The sequence below is a fragment of the Myxine glutinosa genome, chromosome 3 (assembly GCF_964187855.1).
Source record: "Myxine glutinosa chromosome 3, kmMyxGlut1.1, whole genome shotgun sequence".
Lineage (NCBI taxonomy): Eukaryota > Metazoa > Chordata > Myxini > Myxiniformes > Myxinidae > Myxine > Myxine glutinosa.
Genome location: NC_136263.1, coordinates 218,999,461 through 219,024,711, shown reverse-complemented (window position 1 = coordinate 219,024,711; position 25,251 = coordinate 218,999,461). Strand labels below are relative to the sequence as shown.

General features: G+C 42.2%; 1 protein-coding gene across 1 annotated transcript in view; it reads right to left on the bottom strand.

The window, feature by feature from the left end:
- Positions 1-25,251, bottom strand: part of LOC137422866 (uncharacterized) — a 288,315-nt gene that overhangs the window by 1,371 nt on the left and 261,693 nt on the right. The window contains exons 27-35 of the mRNA XM_078774985.1: positions 8,433-8,649; positions 6,999-7,159; positions 2,296-2,500; positions 1,990-2,146; positions 1,558-1,720; positions 1,256-1,383; positions 937-1,122; positions 292-436; positions 98-195 (exon numbers count right to left, since the gene is read on the bottom strand). Coding sequence (XP_078631111.1) covers positions 98-195; positions 292-436; positions 937-1,122; positions 1,256-1,383; positions 1,558-1,720; positions 1,990-2,146; positions 2,296-2,500; positions 6,999-7,159; positions 8,433-8,649 — 1,460 coding nt within the window. The remainder of the gene's footprint in view (positions 1-97; positions 196-291; positions 437-936; positions 1,123-1,255; positions 1,384-1,557; positions 1,721-1,989; positions 2,147-2,295; positions 2,501-6,998; positions 7,160-8,432; positions 8,650-25,251) is intronic.

Below are 25,251 nucleotides of genomic sequence, written 5' to 3'. Positions count from 1 at the left end.
TGAGAAAATTAATGTGATCAATCGGTTACATTCATCCTTTTATTTGTGAGATAAAGTTCTCCTGATTTCTTCCTGATCGTACGCCTCGGAAGTGTACCTTGTCATCTTGCATGTCTCGATTGCTGCCGTTCTTCAGGAGAATCAAGGTTGCCTCAATGTTGTTCACTGCTGCAGCCCAATGTAGAGCAGACTTGCCTGAAGCAATACAATCATATCAGAATTATCGACATTTTTGTTCGCAACATCATTGAGAAGGTTATGAAAGCAGAGCTGCGGAAATTCGCGTTTTACCATGATCATCGACTGCATTGACGTCAGCATTGCAGTTGAGGAGTTCTTCAACCACGGGAATGGCAAGACGCACAGCTAGGATCATGGGTGTCGTGCCATCGTGTGTGTGTGCATCCACGTCCGTTGCTCGATTCCTTATGAGGATCTGCTTCAAAAATGTGGAGAGTTAAAAAAAACAAACGGAAAGCATCGTTTCTGACGAACAACAGGTAAATAAATCGCAAACATCTGGTATTCAACTCTTGAGCTTCCATCAGCTCATGCCTGGGCTGGCAGGATAGCCTCGGTGTACGCACACTCACCTCAGCTGTTTATCCTGCGTTACAATATCGGGCCACCTATAAACTGTCATCCCTTTGTTTCATTGGCAGGATGGTTCATCAATGTGCGTGCCGTCCCTCGGATGGACGGTAAACCGGGTGTCCCGTCTGCCAGCATTAGTTAATAACGTACGCCATCTATCCCTGGGTGTCCTTTGCCAAAAGTAGGCGACCGATCACTTGCCCCATGACCAAGTTACAAATTCTTGCTCTAATCTACAGGGGGCACTATGTCGGTGGTACAATTTTTTTTCCCCACTAAATGATGTGGGATGCACAGCCATCCGCTGCATACAAAGTAAAAGGCTCAAGTTAAAGAAAGCACCTGAAAGACGCCCTGGGCATCTGCTGACACGGCAGCATGCAGCGGTGTCCGCCCCATATGGTCCTGAATGTTGGCGTCGGCCCCAGCATCGAGCAGCCTCTTTGCCGCGTCGGCCCGAGCATAGCGTGCCGCAAGGTGCAAAGCGGTCTCTCCAGTGCGGTCCGTTTGCGCTTGCAATGCTGCTCCCTGCGCAACACAAATGCAGTTTTTAAACTTCGGCACTAAGCTCCGTTTTTGTTTTTTTCACTAAGCTTGGTTTTTTGTGTTTTTTTTTCTTCATTTGTTCTTCAATGGTTAAAGCTTTTAATAATCATCTCACCTGGAGAAGGAGATCTGTAAGAACATTTGCAGAGGCCTCCTCTATTTCCTCTCTGTCTTCGTACTCTGTACCACCACCCTCATAGCTTCCTCCTCGCATTGAAGCCAGCATTAGCGGCGTTAGGCCATCTTTGGCATCGAAGAGGTTCGAAAACATACAGAAAGAATATCGATTATTGCCACCTGTGTAGCATCTGAACATTTTCATTACTCGATACATCGCAGGCAAAAATCTCCAGGTAAACTACGTAGTGTCGCATCATGCAAACGGCAACAAGCAAAAGTGTGGAAGGAATACCTTACCTGGGCCACACACGTTCACGTCTACTCCGTCCATATCTCCTTCGACCGGTGGTGTGAGCGCAAGACCAGGCGGATGAACGTCAGCCGCCGTCAGGTGCTGCTGGGTCCACTGCCGATGATCTATGGGGCCCATACATTCTCTTGTGGCTGTATGAGCGACCCGCTGGTGGATGGCAGGCAGGGGGTGGCGCAAATGAAGGAAACGTCGGGGTCATGTACACATTTCATTGCTGGACCGATGACCAAAATATTTGCAGTGAACCGAAGCTCTTTTCTAAACGGTTGTTTTAAGTCGATCGCTGTGCAACGACTCCATGTCCTCAAGAGAACGATAAATTAGCATCTGTAATGTGAATAAACTGACCAAAAAACAAAAATAAAATAAAAGTGAACAGCCTAAATAAAATCTTTGGCCTCGAGGTGCAATATTACCTTCCGTCGCTTTGCCTCTGGAATAGCATTGGCTTTCTCTTCATCTTCTTCTTCTTCGTCTTTTTCCTCTTCTTCCTCTCTGTAGTCGGTATCGGATTCTTCTTCTCTAGGCTGACCTTCCTCGCTCGGTCGAGCATCAGTGGCAAGACGCAAATTTCTGCCATGTAGAAGGTGAAGGTTATTAGGCAATTGTAAGGGTGTATTCTACGATTTTACGTGACGTAGCTAGACAGACATAGTGTTTGCATTTTAAAATGAGAGAAAAAAATGGAATAAAGCAGGAAAAGATAGGAATATATTTCTCACTTCAGCCCCATGGCATCCTGACCAACCGGCTCCCGCCGCTTCTTGTTGTCGCCCGTAGACCTCAGTAGGAAACCTTCAGGGAACCATAAGGTGCCGGCCTCCTTGCGCCTCTTGCTGCGCACCAGAACCACAATAAGCAGCGCAGCGAGTGCCACTGCTGCACCCGCTGCAATTAAGTACACCAGGTTCTTCTCCTTTGGATCCTCTGATGAACATGGTAAAAACACACGTGTTAGCATTTTACAGATTACAATACAACTTTTCCGGTACCATCATACGTTACAACTTTACCGGTTACATCATACGTTACAACTTTACTGGTTCCATCTTACGTTACAACTTTACCGGTTACATCGTACGTTACAACTTTACCGGTTCCATCTTACGTTACAACTTTACCGGTTACATCGTACGTTACAACTTTTCCGGTTACATCATACGTTACAACTTTACTGGTTCCATCTTACGTTACAACTTTACCGGTTACATCGTACGTTACAACTTTACCGGTTCCATCTTACGTTACAACTTTACCGGTTACATCGTACGTTACAACTTTACCGGTTACATCTTATGTTACAACTTTACCGGTTCCATCTTATGTTACAACTTTACCGGTTACATCGTACGTTACAACTTTACCGGTTCCATCTTATGTTACAACTTTACCGGTTACATCTCATGTTACAACTTTACCGGTTCCATCTTATGTTACAACTTTACCGGTTCCATCTTATGTTACAACTTTACCGGTTCCATCTTATGTTACAACTTTACCGGTTCCATCGTACGTTACAACTTTAATGGTTCCATCTTATGTTACAACTTTACCGGTTACATCGTACGTTACAACTTTACCGGTTACATTGTACGTTACAACTTTACTGGTTCCATCTTATGTTACAACTTTACCGGTTCCATCTTATGTTACAACTTTACCGGTTACATCGCACGTTACAACTTTACCGGTTCCATCTTATGTTACAACTTTACCGGTTACATCGTATGTTACAGCTTTACCGGTTACATCTTATGTTACAACTTTACCGGTTACATCATACGTTACAACTTTACCGGTTCCATCTTACGTTACAACTTTACCGGTTACAGCGTACGTTACAACTTTACCGGTTCCATCATATGTTACAACTTTACCGGTTACATCGTACGTTACAACTTTACCGGTTACATCTTATGTTACAACTTTACCGGTTACATCGTACGTTACAACTTTACCGGTTCCATCTTACGTTACAACTTTACCGGTTACATCGTACGTTACAACTTTACCGGTTCCATCTTTACCGGTTACATCATACGTTACAACTTTACCGGTTACATCGTACGTTACAACTTTACCGGTTCCATCTTTACCGGTTACATCATACGTTACAACTTTACCGGTTCCATCTTACGTTACAACTTTACCGGTTCCATCTTACGTTACAACTTTACCGGTTACATCGCACATTACAACTTTACTGGTTCCATCTTACGTTACAACTTTACCGGTTACATCGTACGTTACAACTTTACCGGTTCCATCTTATGTTACAACTTTACCGGTTACATCATACATTACAACTTTACCAGTTCCATCTTACGTTACAACTTTACCGGTTCCATCTTACGCCCAACTTTACCGGTTACATCGTACGTTACAACTTTACCGGTTCCATCTTATGTTACAACTTTACCGGTTATATCTTACGTTACAACTTTACAGGTTCCACCTTACGTTACAACTTTACCGGTTACAGCGTACGTTACAACTTTACCGGTTACATTGTAAGTTACAATGTTACCGGTTCCATCTTACATTACAATTTTACCGGTTCCATCTTACGTTAAACTTTACCGATTACATCGCACGTTACAACTTTACTGGTTCCATCTTACGTTACAACTTTACCGGTTCCATCTTACGTTACAACTTTACCGGTTCCATCTTATGTTACAACTTTACCGGTTATATCTTATGTTACAACTGTACAGGTTCCACCTTACGGTACAACTTTACCGGTTACATTGTACGTTACAACTTTACCGGTTACATCGTAAGTTACAATGTTACCGGTTCCATCTTACGTTACAACTTTACCGGTTACATCGCACGTTACAACTTTACTGGTTCCATCTTACGTTACAACTTTACCGGTTCCATCTTATGTTACAACTTTACCGGTTCCATCTTACGTTACAATGTTACTGGTTACATCGTACGTTACAACTTTACTGGTTCCATCTTACGTTACAACTTTACTGGTTCCATCTTACGTTACAACTTTACCAGTTCCATCTTATGTTACAACTTTACCGGTTCCATCTTATGTTACAACTTTACCGGTTCCACCTTACGTTACAACTTTACTGGTTCCATCTTACGTTACAACTTTACCAGTTCCATCTTATGTTACAACTTTACCGGTTCCATCTTATGTTACAACTTTACCGGTTCCATCTTACGTTACAACTTTACCGGTTCCATCTTACGTTACAATGTTACCGGTTACATCGTACGTTACAACTTTACTGGTTCCATCTTACGTTACAACTTTACCGGTTCCATCTTATGTTACAACTTTACCGGTTCCATCTTATGTTACAACTTTACCGGTTCCATCTTACGTTACAACTTTACCGGTTCCATCTTACGTTACAACTTTACTGGTTCCATCTTACGTTACAACTTTACCGGTTCCATCTTATGTTTCAACTTTACCGGTTCCATCTTATGTTACAACTTTACCGGTTCCATCTTATGTTACAACTTTACCGGTTCCATCTTACGTCACAACTTTACCGGTTACATCGTACGTTACAACTTTACTGGTTCCATCTTACGTTACAACTTTACCGGTTCCATCTTATGTTACAACTTTACCGGTTCCATCTTACGTTACAACTTTACCGGTTCCATATTATGTTACAACTTTACCGGTTCCATCTTATGTTACAACCTTACCGGTTCCATCTTGCGATACAACTTTACCGGTTACATCGTACATTACAACTTTACCGGTTCCATCTTATGTTACAACTTTAGCGGTTACATCAAACGTTACAACTTTGTGGGATGGAGGTTATGGTTATGGTTAAAGTGGGATGGAGGTTATGGTTATGGTTAAAGTGGGATGGAGGTTATGGTTATGGTTAAAGTGGGATGGAGGTTATGGTTATGGTTAAAGTGGGATGGAGGTTATGGTTATGGTTAAAGTGGGATGGAGGTTATGGTTATGGTTAAAGTGGGATGAAGGTTATGGTTATGGTTAAAGTGGGATGGAGGTTATGGTTATGGATAAAGTGGGATGGAGGTTATGGTTATGGTTAAAGTGGGATGGAGGTTATGGTTATGGATAAAGTGGGATGGAGGTTATGGTTATGGTTAAAGTGGGATGGAGGTTATGGTTATAGTGGGATGGAGGTTATGGTTAAGGTTAAAGTGGGATGGAGGTTATGGTTATGGTTAAAGTGGGATGGAGGTTATGGTTATGGTTAAAGTGGGATGGAGGTTATGGTTATGGATAAAGTGGGATGGAGGTTATGGTTATGGATAAAGTGGGATGGAGGTTATGGTTATGGATAAAGTGGGATGGAGGTTATGGTTATGGTTAAAGTGGGATGGAGGTTATGGTTATGGTTAAAGTGGGATGGAGGTTATGGTTATGGTTGAAGTGGGATGGAGGTTATGGTTATGGTTAAAGTGGGATGGAGGTTATGGTTATGGATAAAGTGGGATGGAGGTTATGGTTATGGTTAAAGTGGGATGGAGGTTATGGTTATGGTTAAAGTGGGATGGAGGTTATGGTTATGGATAAAGTGGGATGGAGGTTATGGTTATGGTTAAAGTGGGATGGAGGTTATGGTTATGGTTAAAGTGGGATGGAGGTTATGGTTATGGATAAAGTGGGATGGAGGTTATGGTTATGGTTAAAGTGGGATGGAGGTTATGGTTATGGTTAAAGTGGGATGGATGTTATGGTTATGGATAAAGTGGGATGGAGGTTATGGTTAAGGTTAAAGTGGGATGGAGGTTATGGTTAAGGTTAAAGTGGGATGGAGGTTATGGTTAAGGTTAAAGTGGGATGGAGGTTATGGTTAAGGTTAAAATGGGATGGAGGTTGTGGTTAAGGTTAAAGTGGGATGGAGGTTATGGTTAAGGTTAAAATGGGATGGAGGTTATGATTTTATCCCTGGCTGTCTGTCTGGTTTTTTTTGTTTGTGACTAAGATATCTCAAAAAGTTGTCAATGGATTTGGACGAAATTTGGTGGACAAGTTGGGTGTGTGACGAGGAAGAATTTATTCGATTTTGTTGAAGATTCAAATCCGAATCCAAATCATTTTTGAAGTGATTCTTCACCATTAAGTGAGTGATTGGGGCTAAAACCGATATACGGCACGGTATCTAAAAAGATATGGACGGATTCAGATGAAACTTGAAAGAGTTGGTTTGGTGACAAGAACAAGCGATTCGATTTTGGTTCAGGCCCGAATCCAGATCCGGCTTATCGGTGAGATACAAAACGTAAACTGTTCACCCTGGCGGAGGGTATGCGCTCTACCGAGTGCCGTTCTTGTTAATCGTGGAACTGTGGCTAAGCCATCGTACTGTCCTCCAGTTTTCTTCTTCCATGCATGGAATACAAAGAAATTAAATCCTGTCCCAAGAGTACATACGACAAACAGATGGGTGACACTCACGGTAGCTGTCGATACTAATCAATGGGTAGGGCAGCTTTTTCTCAAGAACTCCCTTTGATGCCTGTGCACCTAGATAATCAGCGGCCTGCTTCGCCGTCGTCAGACAGTCATTGTAGGTCTTGTAACATTGCTGGTTATCGATGACCAAGTGAACCACTGACCTGTAGACAAGGAAAATGAAACATTTCAGCTCAGCCCATCTCGGCCAACAATGACAAAGTCCACTTTGTGAGAAGTAAAATGAACGGAGAAAGTCAATGAAAGGCTTAAAACCGCCACCTAATATATAAATTTCGATTCGTGTTTGTTTGTTCGTTTGTTTTTATATATTTCAAAAATAAAACTATTGTACCAAGTGGAAAAACAATTTGCATGTTGCTCAAGAGTACCCCAAGTATGGAGTCTTTTGGGATTGTATATCTGGGGGAGGGGGTTCAAGTTAGGGGTGTAAGACCTCAATTCTCTCCATATAAATGTGTATCGTATCGCGCCCCCAGGTGGTAGACAGTATTACAAATCATCATCATTTTGTATAAAGAAAGTTTAAACAACTTGACTGCATTACAGTGATGTTGAAATCTGAAATTGAGATCAAAATTGAGATGATATTAACTGAAATTGAATCTTGATTGAAATCTGAGTGAGAACAATTCAATATTCTCAAAATGTTTCATTTCACTCATTTTTAAAGGAGGTTCAAAACAAATTAAACAACCATGGTCTTCGAAGCGAAGAGGAAGGGATTTTACCTCTCAAAGTTACGGTTGACGAAGGTGATGTTCCCTGATTTCCAAGCATATGGAAGATGATTTCGGACAAATTATGGAGTTAATAGAGCAGAATGTTTGTGAAGTACAACATGTTGTCTTTGGATTAAATCCATCAGTGAAGCGCTGGGTACTTTTGGTAGTTATGTTTACAAGTCCAATCCACCTCCATCACACTTGGCATCCATTTGCCTGCCTCTCTAGATTCTTACAATGCCGTTGTTTATAACAAACCTTCTACACCAACCACACAATACTTTTGTCTCATCCCGGTGCCGCATAGGCAGGGCGAGGTATCAATGTGCATGCAATCCCACGGACGGACATTAGACTGATAGTCCCGTCTGCTGGAATCAGTTAGTGCACATTCCCAAAAGTGTTACTCGCAGCCATTTGCTGCATACAAAAGAAAAAGAAGGCCTTTGCCTCTCACATGATCGATGTGGATGGAAAATGCATTTGAAGCCCTTTAGGCCGAGACAATTCAAAAAGTACAACCTTTGTCGGCTATCTTGTTTAACATCATTATTTTCTGTCATTTACATGTCATATCATCGGACAAAACTTTGCTGCTTTCCGAACCATAAGGCACGCAAAGTGTCCGAAACGCAGCAAAGCCTCTTCCGTAAACTCTGCCTCCTTTGATTGTCGACACCTTTGTTCTCACCCGATAATCTCCGCGCCGCTATGCTCCAGGTCCAGTGATCGCACGTCTCGGTGTCCTTTCTGGCCAGCACCCTGGCCTTGCATGTACTCTCCACCAGGCTGAGTGTACAACGGGAAGATCATCCCCTTGCCGGTAGAGTCTCGTTTGAGTTTCACCGTCGTGCGAAGAAGAGTGCTCAAGTTCCGCATGAAGGACTTGATGTCGGGAAGCAGTTGTTCTGGTAAAAGGCATAGATGTTAAAAATATGGAGACAGATGAAACGATGAGCTAATGTATTTCAGTGTGTCCAGATTTTTAATCATATAACACAGTCAGATCCCGCTATTCGTGGGGGATACGTTCCTGGAAAATCCGGGAATAGCGAAACCCACGAATAGGGGGGCATTGTTTCAATGGAAAAAGGGTGGGATAGGTTCCCAAGTCGTGAAAATCCCTGAATAGAGAGGAACAAACTGAAAATGGCAAGGCAAGATCTGCTAATGGTGAGGCAAATCCCAAGAATGTCGACGATAATCCATGAAGGTCGATGAAAGTCCCGGAAATGGCGAGACAAAACCCGCGAATGTTGACGAAAATCCGCGAAAGTCCATGAAAATCCCTTGAATGTATGCCGCGGCATTGTTTCAATGGGGGAAAAGGGGACAAGTTCGCGGGTTCGCGGGTTTAAAATGCTTACACATTTTCAAAAATGACAACACCAGGTACCATTACCAATTTCTTGAAGGAATGCGCTTACAGTTTACAGTTACAGTAAACCCTCATCCACGCCTTCATCACCTCCCGTCTGGACTACTGCAATAGCCTCCTCTATGGTTCACCCTCAACAATCACCAATAAACTCCAATACATTCAGAACTCCGCTGCCCGTCTACTCACCCATTCCCGCCGGACCCGTGACCACATCGGACCCGTGACCACATCACCCCCGTCCTTTACAAGCTTCACTGGCTCCCCATCTCCCAGAGAATCCAGTACAAAATCCTCCTCTTGACCTACAAAGCCCTCCATAACCTGGCCCCATCCTACCAGGCTGACCTCCTCTCCAGACACACTCCCAACCGCAACCTCCGCTTTGCTGGTACCAACCTCCTGACCCCCCCCCATCCGGACCAAATTCAGATCCTGGGGGGACAGGGCCTTCTCCATTGCTGCTCCCACCCTCTGGAACTCACTACCTCACACCATCAGAGACTCCTCCTCACTCACCACATTCAAAACATCACTCAAGACCCACCTGTTCAACACTGCATTCAACATTTAACCCACAGCATTTAACCCCTGACTATCTCTTCTCCCTCTCCCTCCTTTTTGCTTTGAATATTTCCCTATTGATTCTTGTTTTTTTGCATTTGTTTTTATGTTTTGCTATGCATTATGTTTTGCACTCTGTCAAAGCGTCTTTGGGCTTCCTGAAAAGCGCTATATAAAATAAATGCATTATTATTATTATTACAGTTTATCAAAAGTGCTTAACTAGCTTAACCATACCGTACCGTGAAACAAAACAAAAAATGACAACAGGTAACAGGTGCCGTATTGAGCGTATCTGCTAATTTCAATAATATGTTTAATGAATAATTTGAATTCTATAATTCGCAGAGAATGACATATTTTAGTCGCTGATGGAGCATCCCCCGAAGCGTTTTCATTGTGTAACATCTCTGATGATGCTTTACCATGAATTGCAAATTGTAATCGATTTAATGAAGTGTTTGCATTCTATAATTCACGGAGTTGACTTGTTTACACATCTGGTCGGATATCTCGTGAAGCTCGCTTATAGTGCGGCTAAAATCGGCGCCCGCGAAAGCCATGAAAACACAAATCACACAGCAGTGAATGTATGGTACTGTACTGTATAAGCAGGTCATGCTCACGGCTCGTAGAAGTTTTTTGCGTACGTACATCCACCTGCTTTATGCATGGCTAGTGAAACATGGATTTTTTATAAATGTGTCAAGCTAGCCGCTAGCGGCTCGTGAAATTTTGTCTTGCGACCCTGAAAAACCTCAAATTAGTGGAACACGGCCGCGAATAGGGGGAAAAAACCCCGCAATTTCACGTAACACTGCTGCAAATAGGGGGAAAAAACCCGCGATTTCACAGAACACAGCCATGAAAAGAAAGAAAAAACTAAAATTCGCAGAATACAGCCACGCATAGGGGAAAAAACCTGCGATTTCATGGAACACGGCCGCGAATAGGGGGAAACACCACGATTTTGCGGAATACGGCCACGCATAGGGGGAAAAAAACCCCCGCGATTTCGCGGAACACAGCCATGAAAAGAAAAAAGAAACCTAAAATCCGTGGAATATAGCCACACATAGGGGGAAAAAACCCGCGATTTCGCGGAACACAGCCATGAAAAGAAAAAACCCTAAAATTCACGGAATACAGCCACGCATAGGGGAGAAAAACCTGCAATTTCGTGGAACACAGCCATGAAAAGAAAAAAAAACGAAAATTCGCGGAATACAGCCACACATAGGGGAAAAAACCCATGATTTCGCGGAACATAGCCATAAAAAGAAAAAAAACCTAAAATTCGTGGAATACAGCCACGCATCAGGGGAAAAAAAACCCGCGATTTCGCGGACATAGCCATGAAAAGAAAAAAAACCTAAAATTCGCGGAATACAGCCATGCATAGGGGGAAAAACCCCGCGATTTCACGGAACACGGCCGCGAATAGGGGGAAAACCCACGATTTTGCGGAATTACGGCCACGCATAGGGGGAACCCCCCCCCCCTCCCCCGCGATTTCGCGGAACACAGCCATGAAAATAAAAAAAACCTAAAAGTCACGGAATATAGCCACACATCGGGAGAAAAAAACCCGCGATTTCGCGGAACACAGCCATGAAAAGAAAAAAACCCTAAAATTCGCAGAATACAGCCACACATAGGGGGAAAAAACCCGCGATTTCGCGGAACACAGCCATGAAAAGATAAAAACCTAAAATTCGCGGAATATAGCCACACAGGGGGAAAAAAACCCGCGATTTCGCGGAACACAGCCATGAAAAGAAAAAAACCCTAAAATTCGCGGAATACAGCCACGCATAGGGGAAAAAAACCCGCGATTTCGCGGAACACAGCCATGAAAAGAAAAAAAACCTAAAATTCGCGGAATACAGCCACGCATAGGGGAAAAAAAACCCCGCGATTTCACGGAACACGGCCACGAATAGGGGGAAAACCCGCGATTTTGCGGAATACGGCCACGCATAGGGGGAAAAAACCCCGCGATTTCGTGGGAACACAGCCATGAAAAGAAAAAAAAACCTAAAATTCGTGGAACATAGCCACACATCGGGGGGGAAAAACCCCGCAATTTCGCGGAACACAGCCATGAAAAGAAAAAAAACCTAAAATTCGCGGAATACAGCCACGCATAGGGGGAAAAAACCTGCAATTTCGTGGAACACAGCCATGAAATGAAAAAAAACCCTAAAATTCACGGAATACAGCCACGCATAGGGGGAAAAAACCCCACAATTTCACGGAACACGGCCACGAATAGGGGGAAAACCCGCGATTTTGTGGAATATGGCCACGCATAGGGGGGAAAAACCCCCGTGATTTCGCGGAACACAGCCATGAAAAGAAAAAAAAACCCTAAAATTCACGGAATATAGCCACACATTGGGGGAAAAACCTGCGATTACGTGGAACACAGCCATGAAAAGAAAAAAAACCCTAAAATTCGCGGAATACAGCCACGCAAAGGGGGAAAAAACCTGCAATTTTGTGGAACACAGCCATGAAAAGAAAAAAAACCCTAAAATTCACGGAACACAGCCACACATAGGGGAAAAACCTGCGATTTCGTGGAACACAGCAATGAAAAGAAAAAAAACCAAAAATTCGCGGAATATAGCCACACACAGGGGAAAAAAACCTGCGATTTCACGGAACACAGCCACGAATAGGGGGGAAAACCCGTGATTTTGTGGAATACGGCCATGAATAGGGGGGAAAACCCGCTATTTCGCAGAACACAGCCACAAAAAAAAAAAAATCTCAAATTCGCGGAATACGGCCGTGAATAGGGGAAAAAACCCCGCGATTTCCCGGAACACAGCCGCGAAAAGAAAAAACCCCCTCAAATTTGTGGAATATGGCCGCGAATAGGGGGAAAAACCCCGCGGTTTCGCGGAACACAGCCGCGAAAACAAAAAAACCTGCAAATTCACAGAACACGGCCGCGAATAGGGGGAAATCCCTTTGGTGGAAGCGATTTGGTGGAACACAGCCGCGAAAAGAAAAAAAAACTGCGAATTTGTGGGACATTTTTCCGCGAATAGAGAAACAGGTCGCATTTTATCAACCGCGAATACACGGATTCCGCGAATACTGGGGTCCGACTGTAAACAAATTCCCATACAAGAAACTTCAAAGCAGGAGGAAGGAACCTATATGGTTGTTCATTAGGGTAGTCCAAAAATTTGAAGATTGGATTTTCATTTCTCCACAAGCCTGCCCCTATTCCTATTGAAGAAAGTGGTTTGTGGAGAAAATTTGAGCTTGATTGGACAATATTTAGAGGTTGCTCAAAATGTTGACAAATTTTAATGAATAATAAGACAGAATTTTTAGCATCATACATCAATTCATAGATAATTATCTATTTTCAATTACTCAAATTATTTATTATTGTTGGTTTGCACTTGTCTTCAATGGTATGACCAAGAGATTGTGCAAAAGCACTGGCCACAAACATAGCACGCCGATCTGAGAGATTTACTCTGTCCAGAGTTGCCACTATTGCTGGAGTGATCACCTTGATGGGAGCCTTTTTCACCTGTTTGGCAGAAGATGGACTTTGGAGTTTGAATTCATTGTCCCCTGAATAGAATCGGACCTTTCAATCTCAGACTCATCATCATCATCAACCACAGCCGACGTTGATGGAACAGATTGCATTGCTGTTAGAGTCTCAGCAGCATGTTTCTTCTTTCTTTTATCTTCATTCTCAAGCCTGATATGCTTTCTGTTCTACTTCACTGCCAGAGTGTTGTCCACAGATCCCATACGTGAACTTGAGGGATCCTCACGCTGCATGATAAGGAATGCTTTGTCTTCTTCATTCGTCATTTTCTCAAGCGCATCATTTGGTGAGATATTGAAGAGGGATTGAAGATCATCTTTGAACATCTGCTCCTTCACTCTATAGTTTTCGAATGTCTTGGTTCTAGTTTTCTTTACCAGTTTGTCGGCATCATACAACTTCAAAAGTTGGCGCTCACAGGCATCTACTCTCTGCACTGGAATTCGTGCTTTCTCCCAGTATGCACACACAGCTTGTACACTAAGTTTGGCACTTTCACGAACTGTATGGTGTTCTTGTAAGTGATGGTACGCCATTTTATGCAATGTGTGTCCTTTGGTTGGTAGTCCCCCACATATTATTTCCTTTTCAGACTTTCCCAGCAACCAAACTGTGGAAGAGCTGCGAGTTTCTGCCATCTGAAAAAAACGATAAATTAAAAATGTTATTTTTTGAGCAACCTCTAAATAAGTTCCAATTGACCTCATGTTTGGTTCATATGATCTTTATAAACATAGGAACAAGGGCAGCCTTGTGGAGCATGGATTTTTAATAGTATTAAATATTACATATATCTGTGGACCACCCTATTGTTCATGCTCCATCCACTAAATGCTGAGCATCAAACAAGGAAGCAACACATCCCTTTTTTTTTACCTCCACTACCGAAGTGGATGGAGGTTATGTTTTCACCTGTTTGTTACTTGTAAAATCCAAGATTTTTCAAGTATATTGGTCGGTTCCGTTTGTATCCATGGAATTTTTTTTTCTTGGGGAAGGGGGGGGGGGGGGGGGGGGAGAGGAGCAGATTTTGCAAGTATCGTGCTCCGCATGACGTCTTCTTGTTACTTGCAAAATCGAAGATTTTTCAAGTACAGTGGAACCTTGACTTACGAGTGCCCCAACTTACGAGTTTTTCGAGATACGAGCCGTCGCTCCGGCAGTTTATTGCTTTGAGATGCGAGCCGAGATCCGAGTTACGAGCTTTCGCCACCCGGTCACGTGGTTATCTTGCCGTTCAAGTACGTATCTCTGTCGTATAGCGCTGCATTTTTTTTTCCGCATTTTGGTTATTTCGAGTTCACGCCGCCAGGTGGGTTCTGGTCACGTGGTTATCTTGCCGTTCAAGTACAGTACGTATCTCTGTCGTATAGCGATGCATTTTAGTTTTCGCATTTTGGTTATTTCGAGTTTACGCCGCCAGGTAGGTTCTGGTCACGTGGTTATCTTGCCGTTCAAGTACAGTACGTATCTCTGTCGTATAGCGATGCATTTTAGTTTTCGCATTTTGGTTATTTCGGAAAATTTCATGTTCATGTCGAACATTTCATGTTCATGTTCATGTTTTCATGTTCATGCCATGCCAGGCCACAACTTGTTCAGAGTGCCGGCGATAGCTCGCCTTCTCTTTGTGGAAAACACGGTGAGATCCTTAACATCCAACAACTAATGGGACGCAAACGGGGCGCCCAGTTTAGCGGTACACACATTGATGAATCACCCTGCCTGTGATTCACCCATGACAGGTTATAGCTGGGTCGGGATTCAAACCCAGGCTGGACAGTTTAGACTTTAGAGTCAAGTGTGCGTACCTCCAGTCCAGGCCATCCTGCCAACTTGTATGCTGCATACAGGTGAAATATAAAGCGCGAGATATTTTTATATATACTGTATATTTAAAAAAAAATTGGTGTGGTTTTTGGCGGGCTGGAACGGATTAATAGCATTTCAATGCATTTTAATGGGGAAATTTGATTTGAGAAACGAGCAATTTGAGTTACGAGCTCGGTCACAGAACGAATTAAACTCGTAAGTCAAGGTTCCACTGTATATATATTGGTCAGTTCCGTTTGTGGTTCTGTCTGTTTGTCTGTTTGTCACCGGCCTACAGGTCACAATTCCAAACAGATCCTCACGAAACTTCACCAAGTTGTATAAGTCGTCCCAATTGAGAAGCCTATTGATTTTGAGGTCAAAGGTCAAAGGTCATCTGGAGGTCAAATTTCGAAAAACGCCATTTTAAATCCGATTGACTTGAAAATTGAATAGCATTTGTATATGAAGTCACTAAATTGGGAAATGAACTATTTTTGAGGTCAAAACGTCAAAGGTCAACTGAAGGTCAAATTTTAAAAATCATCAATTTTCATCTAAAAAGCCATCAATTCTCAGCCGATTGACTTGAAAATTGAACTGCATTTGCCTATTGCCTTTGTTTGTCTATTCGCTCACTTATACTTGCCTACAGGTCACAATTTTAAACCCATCTTCATGAAACTTCACCAAATAGTAGAGTTCGTGGTCCGACAAAATCATATATAATATTTTTGAGGTCAAAGGGTCAAAAGGTCAACCTAGGACAAAGGTCAACAATAATTTCGAATTTATAAAATCCTCAATTTTCATCCGATTGATTTGAAATTTGAATCGGATTTACATAATGGCTAACTGAATTCAACCACCAACTATTTTGAGATCAGCGTAGGCCAAAAGGTGAACACAGGCCAAAGGTCAACCACTTTTTTCAAATTTCAAAAATCGACAATTTTCATCCGATTGACTTGAAATTTGAAAAGGATTTACATATCGGTTCACCAACTATATTTCAACCACCAACTATTTTTGAGATCAGCATCGGCCAAAAGGTCAACATAGGCCAAAGGTCAACAACAATTTCAAATTTCTAAAATCCTCAATTTTCATCTGGTTGACTTGGAATTTGAATGTGATTTTCATATCGGCTAACTGAATTCAACCACCAACAATTTTTGAGATCAGCGTAGGCGAAAAGGTCAACAAAGGCCAAAGGTCAACCACTTTTTTAAAAAATTACTAAAATCCACAATTTTAATCCGATTGACTTGAAATCTGAATAGGATTTTCATTTTAGCTAACTGAATTCAACCACCAACTTTTTTTTTGATCAACATAAGTCATAAGGTCAACATAAGCCAAAGGTCAGCAACAATTTCAAATTTCTAAAATCCTCAATTTTCAACCGATTCACTTGAAATTTGAATGGGACTTTCATATTAGCGAACTAAATTCAACCGCCAAGTATTTTTCAGATCACTATAGACCAAAAGGTCAACATAGGCCAAAGGTCAACAACAATTTGAAATTTCTAAAATCCTCAATTTTCATCCAATTGACTTTAAATTTGAATAGTATTTTCATATTAGCGAACTGAATTCAACCACCATCTATTTTTTGATCAACATAAGTCATAAGATCAACATAGGCCAAAGGTCAACCAATTTTTTCTAATTTCTAAAATCCTCAATTTTCATCCGATTGACTTGAAATTTGAAAAGGATTTTCATATCACGTCAGCGAAACCAACCACCAATTTTTTTGAGGTCAACATAGGCCAAAGGGTCAACATAGGCCAAATTTCTAAAATTGTCAATTTTAATCCGATTAACTTAAACTTTGAAGACGATTTGCATATCAGGTCACTGAATTCAACTACTAATTATTTTGAGGTCAAAAGGATGCTCTACTGAGTGCCATTCTACTTTGTTCTGTTTTGCCAAGTGTCGCTCTATGAGTGATTTTTCATTTGTTACTTGCAAAATCGAAGATTTTTCAAGTATATTGGTCAGTTGCATTTGTGGTTCTGTCTGTTTGTTTGTCACCGCCCTACAGGTCACAATTCTAAACCGATCGTCACGAAACTTCACCAAGTTGTATAGGTCGTCCCAATTGAGAAGCCTATTGTTTTTGGGGTCAAAAGGTCAACATGGGCCAAAGGTCACCAACTTTGCCAAATTTCTAAAATCCTCAATTTTCATCCAATTGACTTGAAATTTGAAGAGGACTTGCATATCTGATCACTGAATTCAACCACCAAGTATATTTGAGGTCAACATAGGCCAAAAGGTCAACATAGGCCGAATTTCAAAAATCCTCAATTTTCATCCGATTGACTTGAAATTTGTGGAAGACTTGCATGTCTGGTCACTGAATTCAACTACCAAGTATATTTGAGGTCCACATAGGCCAAAAGGTCAACATAGGCCAAATTTCTAAAATTCTCAATTTTCATCCGATTGACTTGAAATTTGAAGAGAACTTGCATATCTGGTCACTGAATTCAACCACCAAGTATTCTTGAGGTCAACATAGGCCAAAAGGTCAACATAGGCCAAAAGGTCAACATAGGCCAAATTTCTAAAATCCTCAATTTTAATCCAATTGACTTGAAATTTGATGATGACTTGCATATCTGGTCACTGAATTCAACCACAAATTATATTTTCGGTCAACATAGGCCAAAAGGTCAACATAGGCCGAATTTCTAAAATCACCAATTTTCATTTGATTGACTTGAGATTCGAAGAGGATTTACATATATGGTCACTGAATTCAACCACCAACTAATTTTGAGGTCAACATAGGCCAAGTTTTTAAAATCCTCAATTTTCATCCGAATGACTTGAAAATTGAACAGCATTTTCACATTGAGTCACTAAATACTATTTAATTAGTATTTAAACTAACTAGGGAAACTAACTATTTTTGAGGTCAAAAGGTCAAAGGTCAACTCAAGGTCAACCTTACAAAATCATCATTTTTCATCTGAAAAATCGTCACTTTTCTTCCTGTAGACCCGAGCTTTGATCAAGATTGTCACTTTTAATCTTGATGAAATGGACAATTTGCTGTATCAATGGAATTTTTTTTCCTTGGGGGTGAGGGGGCGGATTTTGCAAGTATCGTGCTCCGCATGATGTCTTCTTGTTTGTTTGTCTGTCTATCTGTGAACAATGTTTTCACGCTCTACGAGTGATTTTTCTTTACTTGCCGGAAAAGATGTTGGTTGGTTGGTTTGTCTGTTTGTGTGCAGTACTTTGTCTACATCGTTGCACATAGCATCGCCATACTTTACACACATATTTGTCTTGTCCTGGAATAGACTGTGCCCAATTTTTAACTCTCTAGGCCCAAGGTCTCCATTATGACGTCATAATTCGATAAGTACAAAACTTCATCCAATCAAGATGCAATTTCTTGAGCGCCATGTCGGCATAAACTGGTGGAGAAAAAAAAATAATGATGACGTCATCGGTCATGTGGTTTGGCCGCCATCTTGGAAAAACCCAAAAATTTTGCAGCTCTATATCTCCAAAAGTGCTGAATATAAAAAATTGAGACATGGCTCATTGAAAAGAACTCTCCATGGGGAATGAAATATGTTATTGATGATGTCATAGGTGCCTCCATTATGACGTCATAATTCGACAGTACAAAACTTCGTCCGATTAAGATGAAATTTCTTGAGCATAATCTAGGAATAAATTAGTTTAGAAAACAAATAATGACGTCATCGGTCACGTGGTTCGGCCGCCATCTTGGAAAAACTGAAAAACTTGATCCAAAATGGCCGATAAAAAAAAAGTACATTCCGGCAAGTCCTCGGTCTCTGACCGATTTTTCATTTGTTTGTTTGTTTGTTTGTTTGTGAACAAAATATCTCAAAAGGTTGAGGACAGATTTGGACGAAATTTGGCAGAGATGTAGTGTATGTGACATGGACAAAATCATTAGATTTTGGTGAAGATCCGGATTCGGCTGGTAGAATTTTTAAAGTGATTTTTCACCATTGAGAGATTGGGCTAAAACCAATACATAGCAAAATATCTCAAAAGGTTATGGACGAATTTGGACGAAACTTGGTGGAGAGGTTGGGTATGTGACAAGGACGAATCGATTCGATTTTGGTGAAGATCTGAATATGGATTCAGATACGATAGTTATTTAATTTTTAGGTGATTCTTCACCATGGAGAGATTGGCCGAAAAGCGATACATAACATGATATTTAAAAAGGTTATGGACGAGTTATGATTAAACTTGGCGGACGCGGTTCGTTGGTTAGGTGACAAGAACAAGCCGATTAGATTTTGTTTCAGATCCGAATCCAGATTCGGCCTATCATTGGGATACAAAGCATAATCTGTTCAGCCTGGCGGAGGTGTGCGCTCTACTTAGTGCCGTTTTAGTTAAAGTCTTTGGTATGACTCGGCCGTGGTTGGGTTTGAAGCGCCGACCTCTCAGACTGAGAGCAGACACTTCTAACTATTACGCCACCAAGTCCGGTTGAATTGCGCGAAAGAATATGAAAATCCAGAATTTCCTCGTGCTTACTTGCTCACTTTGGGAGCAAAATCAAGCATGCGCACTTTGGGAGGAATAGGGGGGAAAACCCGCAATTTCGCAGAACATGGCCACGAAAAGAAAAAACCCCGCAATTTATTGGAACATGGCCACGAAAAGGGGAAAAACCCGCAATTTCGCGGAACACAGCCACGAAAAGAAAAAAAACCCCTCAAATTTGCAGAATACGACCACGAATAGGGGAAAAAACCCTGCGATTTTGCGGAACATGGCCACGAAAAGAAAAAACCCCTCAAATTCGCGGAATACGGCTGCGAATGGGGGGGAAACCCGCAATTTCGCGGAACACAGCCACGAAAAGAAAAAAAACCCTCAAATTTGCAGAATACGACCACGAATAGGGGAAAAAACCCTGCGATTTTGCGGAACATGGCCACGAAAAGAAAAAACCCCTCAAATTCGCGGAATACGGCTGCGAATGGGGGGAAAACCCGCAATTTCGCGGAACACAGCCACGAAAAGAAAAAAAACCCTCAAATTTGCAGAATACGACCACGAATAGGGGAAAAAACCCTGCGATTTTGTGGAACACGGCCACAAAAAGAAAAAGACCCTCAAATTCGCAGAATACGGCTGTGAATAGGGGGGAAAAAACCGCGATTTCGCAGAACACGGCCACAAAAAAACCCCCCTTAAATTCGCGGAATACGGCCGCGAATAGGGGGGGGGGGGGGAAATCAAGCATGCTCACTTTGGGAGCTAAATCAAGCATGCTCACTTTGGGAGCAAAATCAAGCATGTTCACTTTGGGAGCTAAATCAAGCATGCTCACTTTGGGAGCAAAATCAAGCATGTTCACTTTGGGAGCTAAATCAAGCATGCCCGCTTTGGGAGCAAAATCAAGCATGTTCACTTTGGGAGCAAAATCAAGCATGCTCACTTTGGGAGCAAAATCAAGCATGCTCACTTTGGGAGCAAAATCAAGCATGTTCACTTTGGGAGCTAAATCAAGCATGCTCACTTTGGGAGCAAAATCAAGCATGCTCACTTTGGGAGCAAAATCAAGCATGTTCGCTTTGGGAGCAAAATTAAGCATGCTCACTTTGGGAGCAAAATTAAGCATGCTCACTTTGGGAGCAAAATCGAGCATGGTCACTTTGGGAGCAAAATCAAGCATGCTCACTTTGGGAGCAAAATCAAGCATGCTCACTTTGGGAGCAAAATAAAGCATGTTCGCTTTGGGAGCAAAATCAAGCATGTTCACTTTGGGAGGTAAATCAAGCATGTTCGCTTTGGGAGAAAAATCAAGCATGCTCACTTTGGGAGCAAAATCAAGCATGCTCACTTTGGGAGCAAAATCAAGCATGTTCACTTTGGGAGCTAAATCAAGCATGTTCACTTTGGGAGCAAAATCGAGCATGGTCACTTTGGGAGCAAAATCAAGCATGCTCACTTTGGGAGCAAAATCAAGCATGCTCACTTTGGGAGCAAAATCAAGCATGCTCACTTTGGGAGCTAAATCAAGCATGTTCATTTTGGGAGCTAAATCAAGCATGCCCACTTTGGGAGCAAAATCAAGCATGCTCACTTTGGGAGCTAAATCAAGCATGCTGACTTTGGGAGCAAAATTAAGCATGCTCACTTTGGGAGCAAAATTAAGCATGCTCACTTTGGGAGCAAAATTGAGCATGGTCACTTTGAGAGTAAAATCAAGCATGCTCACTTTGGGAGCAAAATCAAGCATGCTCACTTTGGGAGCAAAATCAAGCATGTTCACTTTGGGAGCTAAATCAAGCATGTTCGCTTTGGAAGCAAAATCAAGCATGCTCACTTTGGGAGCAAAATCAAGCATGCTCACTTTGGGAGCAAAATCAAGCATGTTCACTTTGGGAGCTAAATCAAGCATGCTCACTTTGGGAGCAAAATCAAGCATGCTCACTTTGGGAGCAAAATCAAGCATGTTCACTTTGGGAGCTAAATCAAGCATGCTCACTTTGGGAGCAAAATTAAGCATGCTCACTTTGGGAGCAAAATCGAGCATGGTCACTTTGGGAGCTAAATCAAGCATGCTCACTTTGGGAGCTAAATCAAGCATGCTCACTTTGGGAGCAAAATTAAGCATGCTCACTTTGGGAGCAAAATCAAGCATGCTCACTTTGGGAGCAAAATCAAGCATGCTCACTTTGGGAGCTAAATCAAGCATGTTCGCTTTGGGAGCAAAATCAAGCATGCTCACTTTGGGAGCAAAATCAAGCATGCTCACTTTGGGAGCAAAATCAAGCATGCTCACTTTGGGAGCAAAATCAAGCATGCTCACTTTGGGAGCTAAATCAAGCATGTTCATTTTGGGAGCTAAATCAAGCATGCCCACTTTGGGAGCAAAATCAAGCATGCTCACTTTGGGAGCTAAATCAAGCATGCTGACTTTGGGAGCAAAATTAAGCATGCTCACTTTGGGAGCAAAATTAAGCATGCTCACTTTGGGAGCAAAATCGAGCATGGTCACTTTGAGAGTAAAATCAAGCATGCTCACTTTGGGAGCAAAATCAAGCATGCTCACTTTGGGAGCAAAATCAAGCATGTTCACTTTGGGAGCTAAATCAAGCATGTTCGCTTTGGAAGCAAAATCAAGCATGCTCACTTTGGGAGCAAAATCAAGCATGCTCACTTTGGGAGCAAAATCAAGCATGTTCACTTTGGGAGCTAAATCAAGCATGCTCACTTTGGGAGCAAAATCAAGCATGCTCACTTTGGGAGCAAAATCAAGCATGTTCACTTTGGGAGCTAAATCAAGCATGCTCACTTTGGGAGCAAAATTAAGCATGCTCACTTTGGGAGCAAAATCAAGCATGCTCACTTTGGGAGCAAAATCAAGCATGCTTACTTTGGGAGCTAAATCAAGCATGTTCACTTTGGGAGCAAAATCAAGCATGCTCACTTTGGGAGCTAAATCAAGCATGTTCGCTTTGGGAGCAAAATCAAGCATGCTCACTTTGGGAGCAAAATCAAGCATGCTCACTTTGGGAGCAAAATCAAGCATGCTCACTTTGGGAGCAAAATCAAGCATGCTCACTTTGGGAGCTAAATCAAGCATGTTCGCTTTGGGAGAAAAATCAAGCATGCTCACTTTGGGAGCAAAATCAAGCATGCTCACTTTGGGAGCAAAATCAAGCATGCTGACTTTGGGAGCAAAATCAAGCATGTTCACTTTGGGAGCTAAATCAAGCATGCTCGCTTTGGGAGCAAAATCAAGCATGTTCACTTTGGGAGCAAAATCAAGCATGCTCACTTTGGGAGCAAAATCAAGCATGCTCACTTTGGGAGCAAAATCAAGCATGTTCACTTTGGGAGCGAAATCAAGCATGCTCACTTTGGGAGCAAAATCAAGCATGCTCACTTTGGGAGCAAAATCAAGCATGTTCGCTTTGGGAGCAAAATCAAGCATGTTCACTTTGGGAGCTAAATCAAGCATGCTCACTTTGGGAGCAAAATCAAGCATGCTCACTTTGGGAGCTAAATCAAGCATGCTCACTTTGGGAGCAAAATTAAGCATGCTCACTTTGGGAGCAAAATCGAGCATGGTCACTTTGGGAGCAAAATCAAGCATGCTCACTTTGGGAGCAAAATCAAGCATGTTCGCTTTGGGAGCAAAATCAAGCATGTTCACTTTGGGAGGTAAATCAAGCATGTTCGCTTTGGGAGAAAAATCAAGCATGCTCACTTTGGGAGCAAAATCAAGCATGCTCACTTTGGGAGCAAAATCAAGCATGCTCACTTTGGGAGCAAAATCAAGCATGTTCATTTTGGGAGCTAAATCAAGCATGCCCACTTTGGGAGCAAAATCAAGCATGCTCACTTTGGGAGCTAAATCAAGCATGCTCACTTTGGGAGCAAAATTAAGCATGCTCACTTTGGGAGCAAAATTAAGCATGCTCACTTTGAGAGCAAAATCGAGCATGGTCACTTTGGGAGCTAAATCAAGCATGCTCACTTTGGGAGCAAAATTAAGCATGCTCACTTTGGGAGCAAAATCAAGCATGCTCACTTTGGAAGCAAAATCAAGCATGCTCACTTTGGGAGCAAAATCAAGCATGCTCACTTTGGGAGCAAAATCAAGCATGCTCACTTTGAGAGTAAAATCAAGCATGCTCACTTTGGGAGCAAAATCAAGCATGCTCACTTTGGGAGCAAAATTAAGCATGCTCACTTTGGGAGCAAAATCAAGCATGTTCACTTTGGGAGCTAAATCAAGCATGCTCACTTTGGGAGCAAAATCAAGCATGCTCACTTTGGGAGCAAAATCAAGCATGTTCACTTTGGGAGCTAAATCAAGCATGCTCACTTTGGGAGCAAAATCAAGCATGTTCACTTTGGGAGCAAAATCAAGCATGCTCACTTTGGGAGCAAAATTAAGCATGCTCACTTTGGGAGCAAAATCAAGCATGCTCACTTTGGGAGCAAAATCAAGCATGCTCACTTTGGGAGCTAAATCAAGCATGTTCACTTTGGGAGCAAAATCAAGCATGCTCACTTTGGGAGCTAAATCAAGCATGTTCGCTTTGGGAGCAAAATCAAGCATGCTCACTTTGGGAGCAAAATCAAGCATGCTCACTTTGGGAGCAAAATCAAGCATGCTCACTTTGGGAGCAAAATAAAGCATGCTCACTTTGGGAGCTAAATCAAGCATGTTCGCTTTGGGAGCAAAATCAAGCATGCTCACTTTGGGAGCAAAATCAAGCATGCTCACTTTGGGAGCAAAATCAAGCATGCTCACTTTGGGAGCAAAATCAAGCATGCTCACTTTGGGAGCTAAATCAAGCATGCTCACTTTCGGAGCAAAATCAAGCATGCTCACTTTGGGAGCAAAATCAAGCATGTTCACTTTGGGAGCTAAATCAAGCATGCTAACTTTGGGAGCAAAATGAAGCATGCTCACTTTGGGAGCAAAATCAAGCATGCTCACTTTGGGAGCTAAATCAAGCATGTTCGCTATGGGAGCAAAATCAAGCATGCTCACTTTGGGAGCAAAATCAAGCATGCTCACTTTGGGAGCAAAATCAAGCATGCTCACTTTGGGAGCAAAATCAAGCATGTTGACTTTGGGAGCAAAATCGAGCATGCTCACTTTGGGAGCAAAATCAAGCATGCTCACTTTGGGAGCAAAATCAAGCATGCTCACTTTGGGAGCAAAATCAAGCATGCTCACTTTGGGAGCAAAATCAAGCATGCTCACTTTGGGAGCAAAATCAAGCATGCTCACTTTGGGAGCAAAATCAAGCATGCTCACTTTGGGAGCAAAATCAAGCATGCTCACTTTGGGAGCAAAATCAAGCATGCTCACTTTGGGAGCAAAATCAAGCATGCTCACTTTGGGAGCAAAATCAAGCATGCTCACTTTGGGAGCAAAATCAAGCATGCTCACTTTGGGAGGATTTGTCTTCCGATGTTGAGTATTTCACAGCATTGTTTCACAGCATCATTGAGATCTCGCGAGATCTTGGAGACGACGGCAGGGATTTTCGAAGCTCCACACGGTCTCCACGTTTCCAAAGTTAAGTCTGTTCACAATTGTATTTTGTCGAAACTGTATTTATCTTTCGGTGTGTAAACCGATAGTGTGCCCCTTGGAAGTTTCTCGGTGTTTATC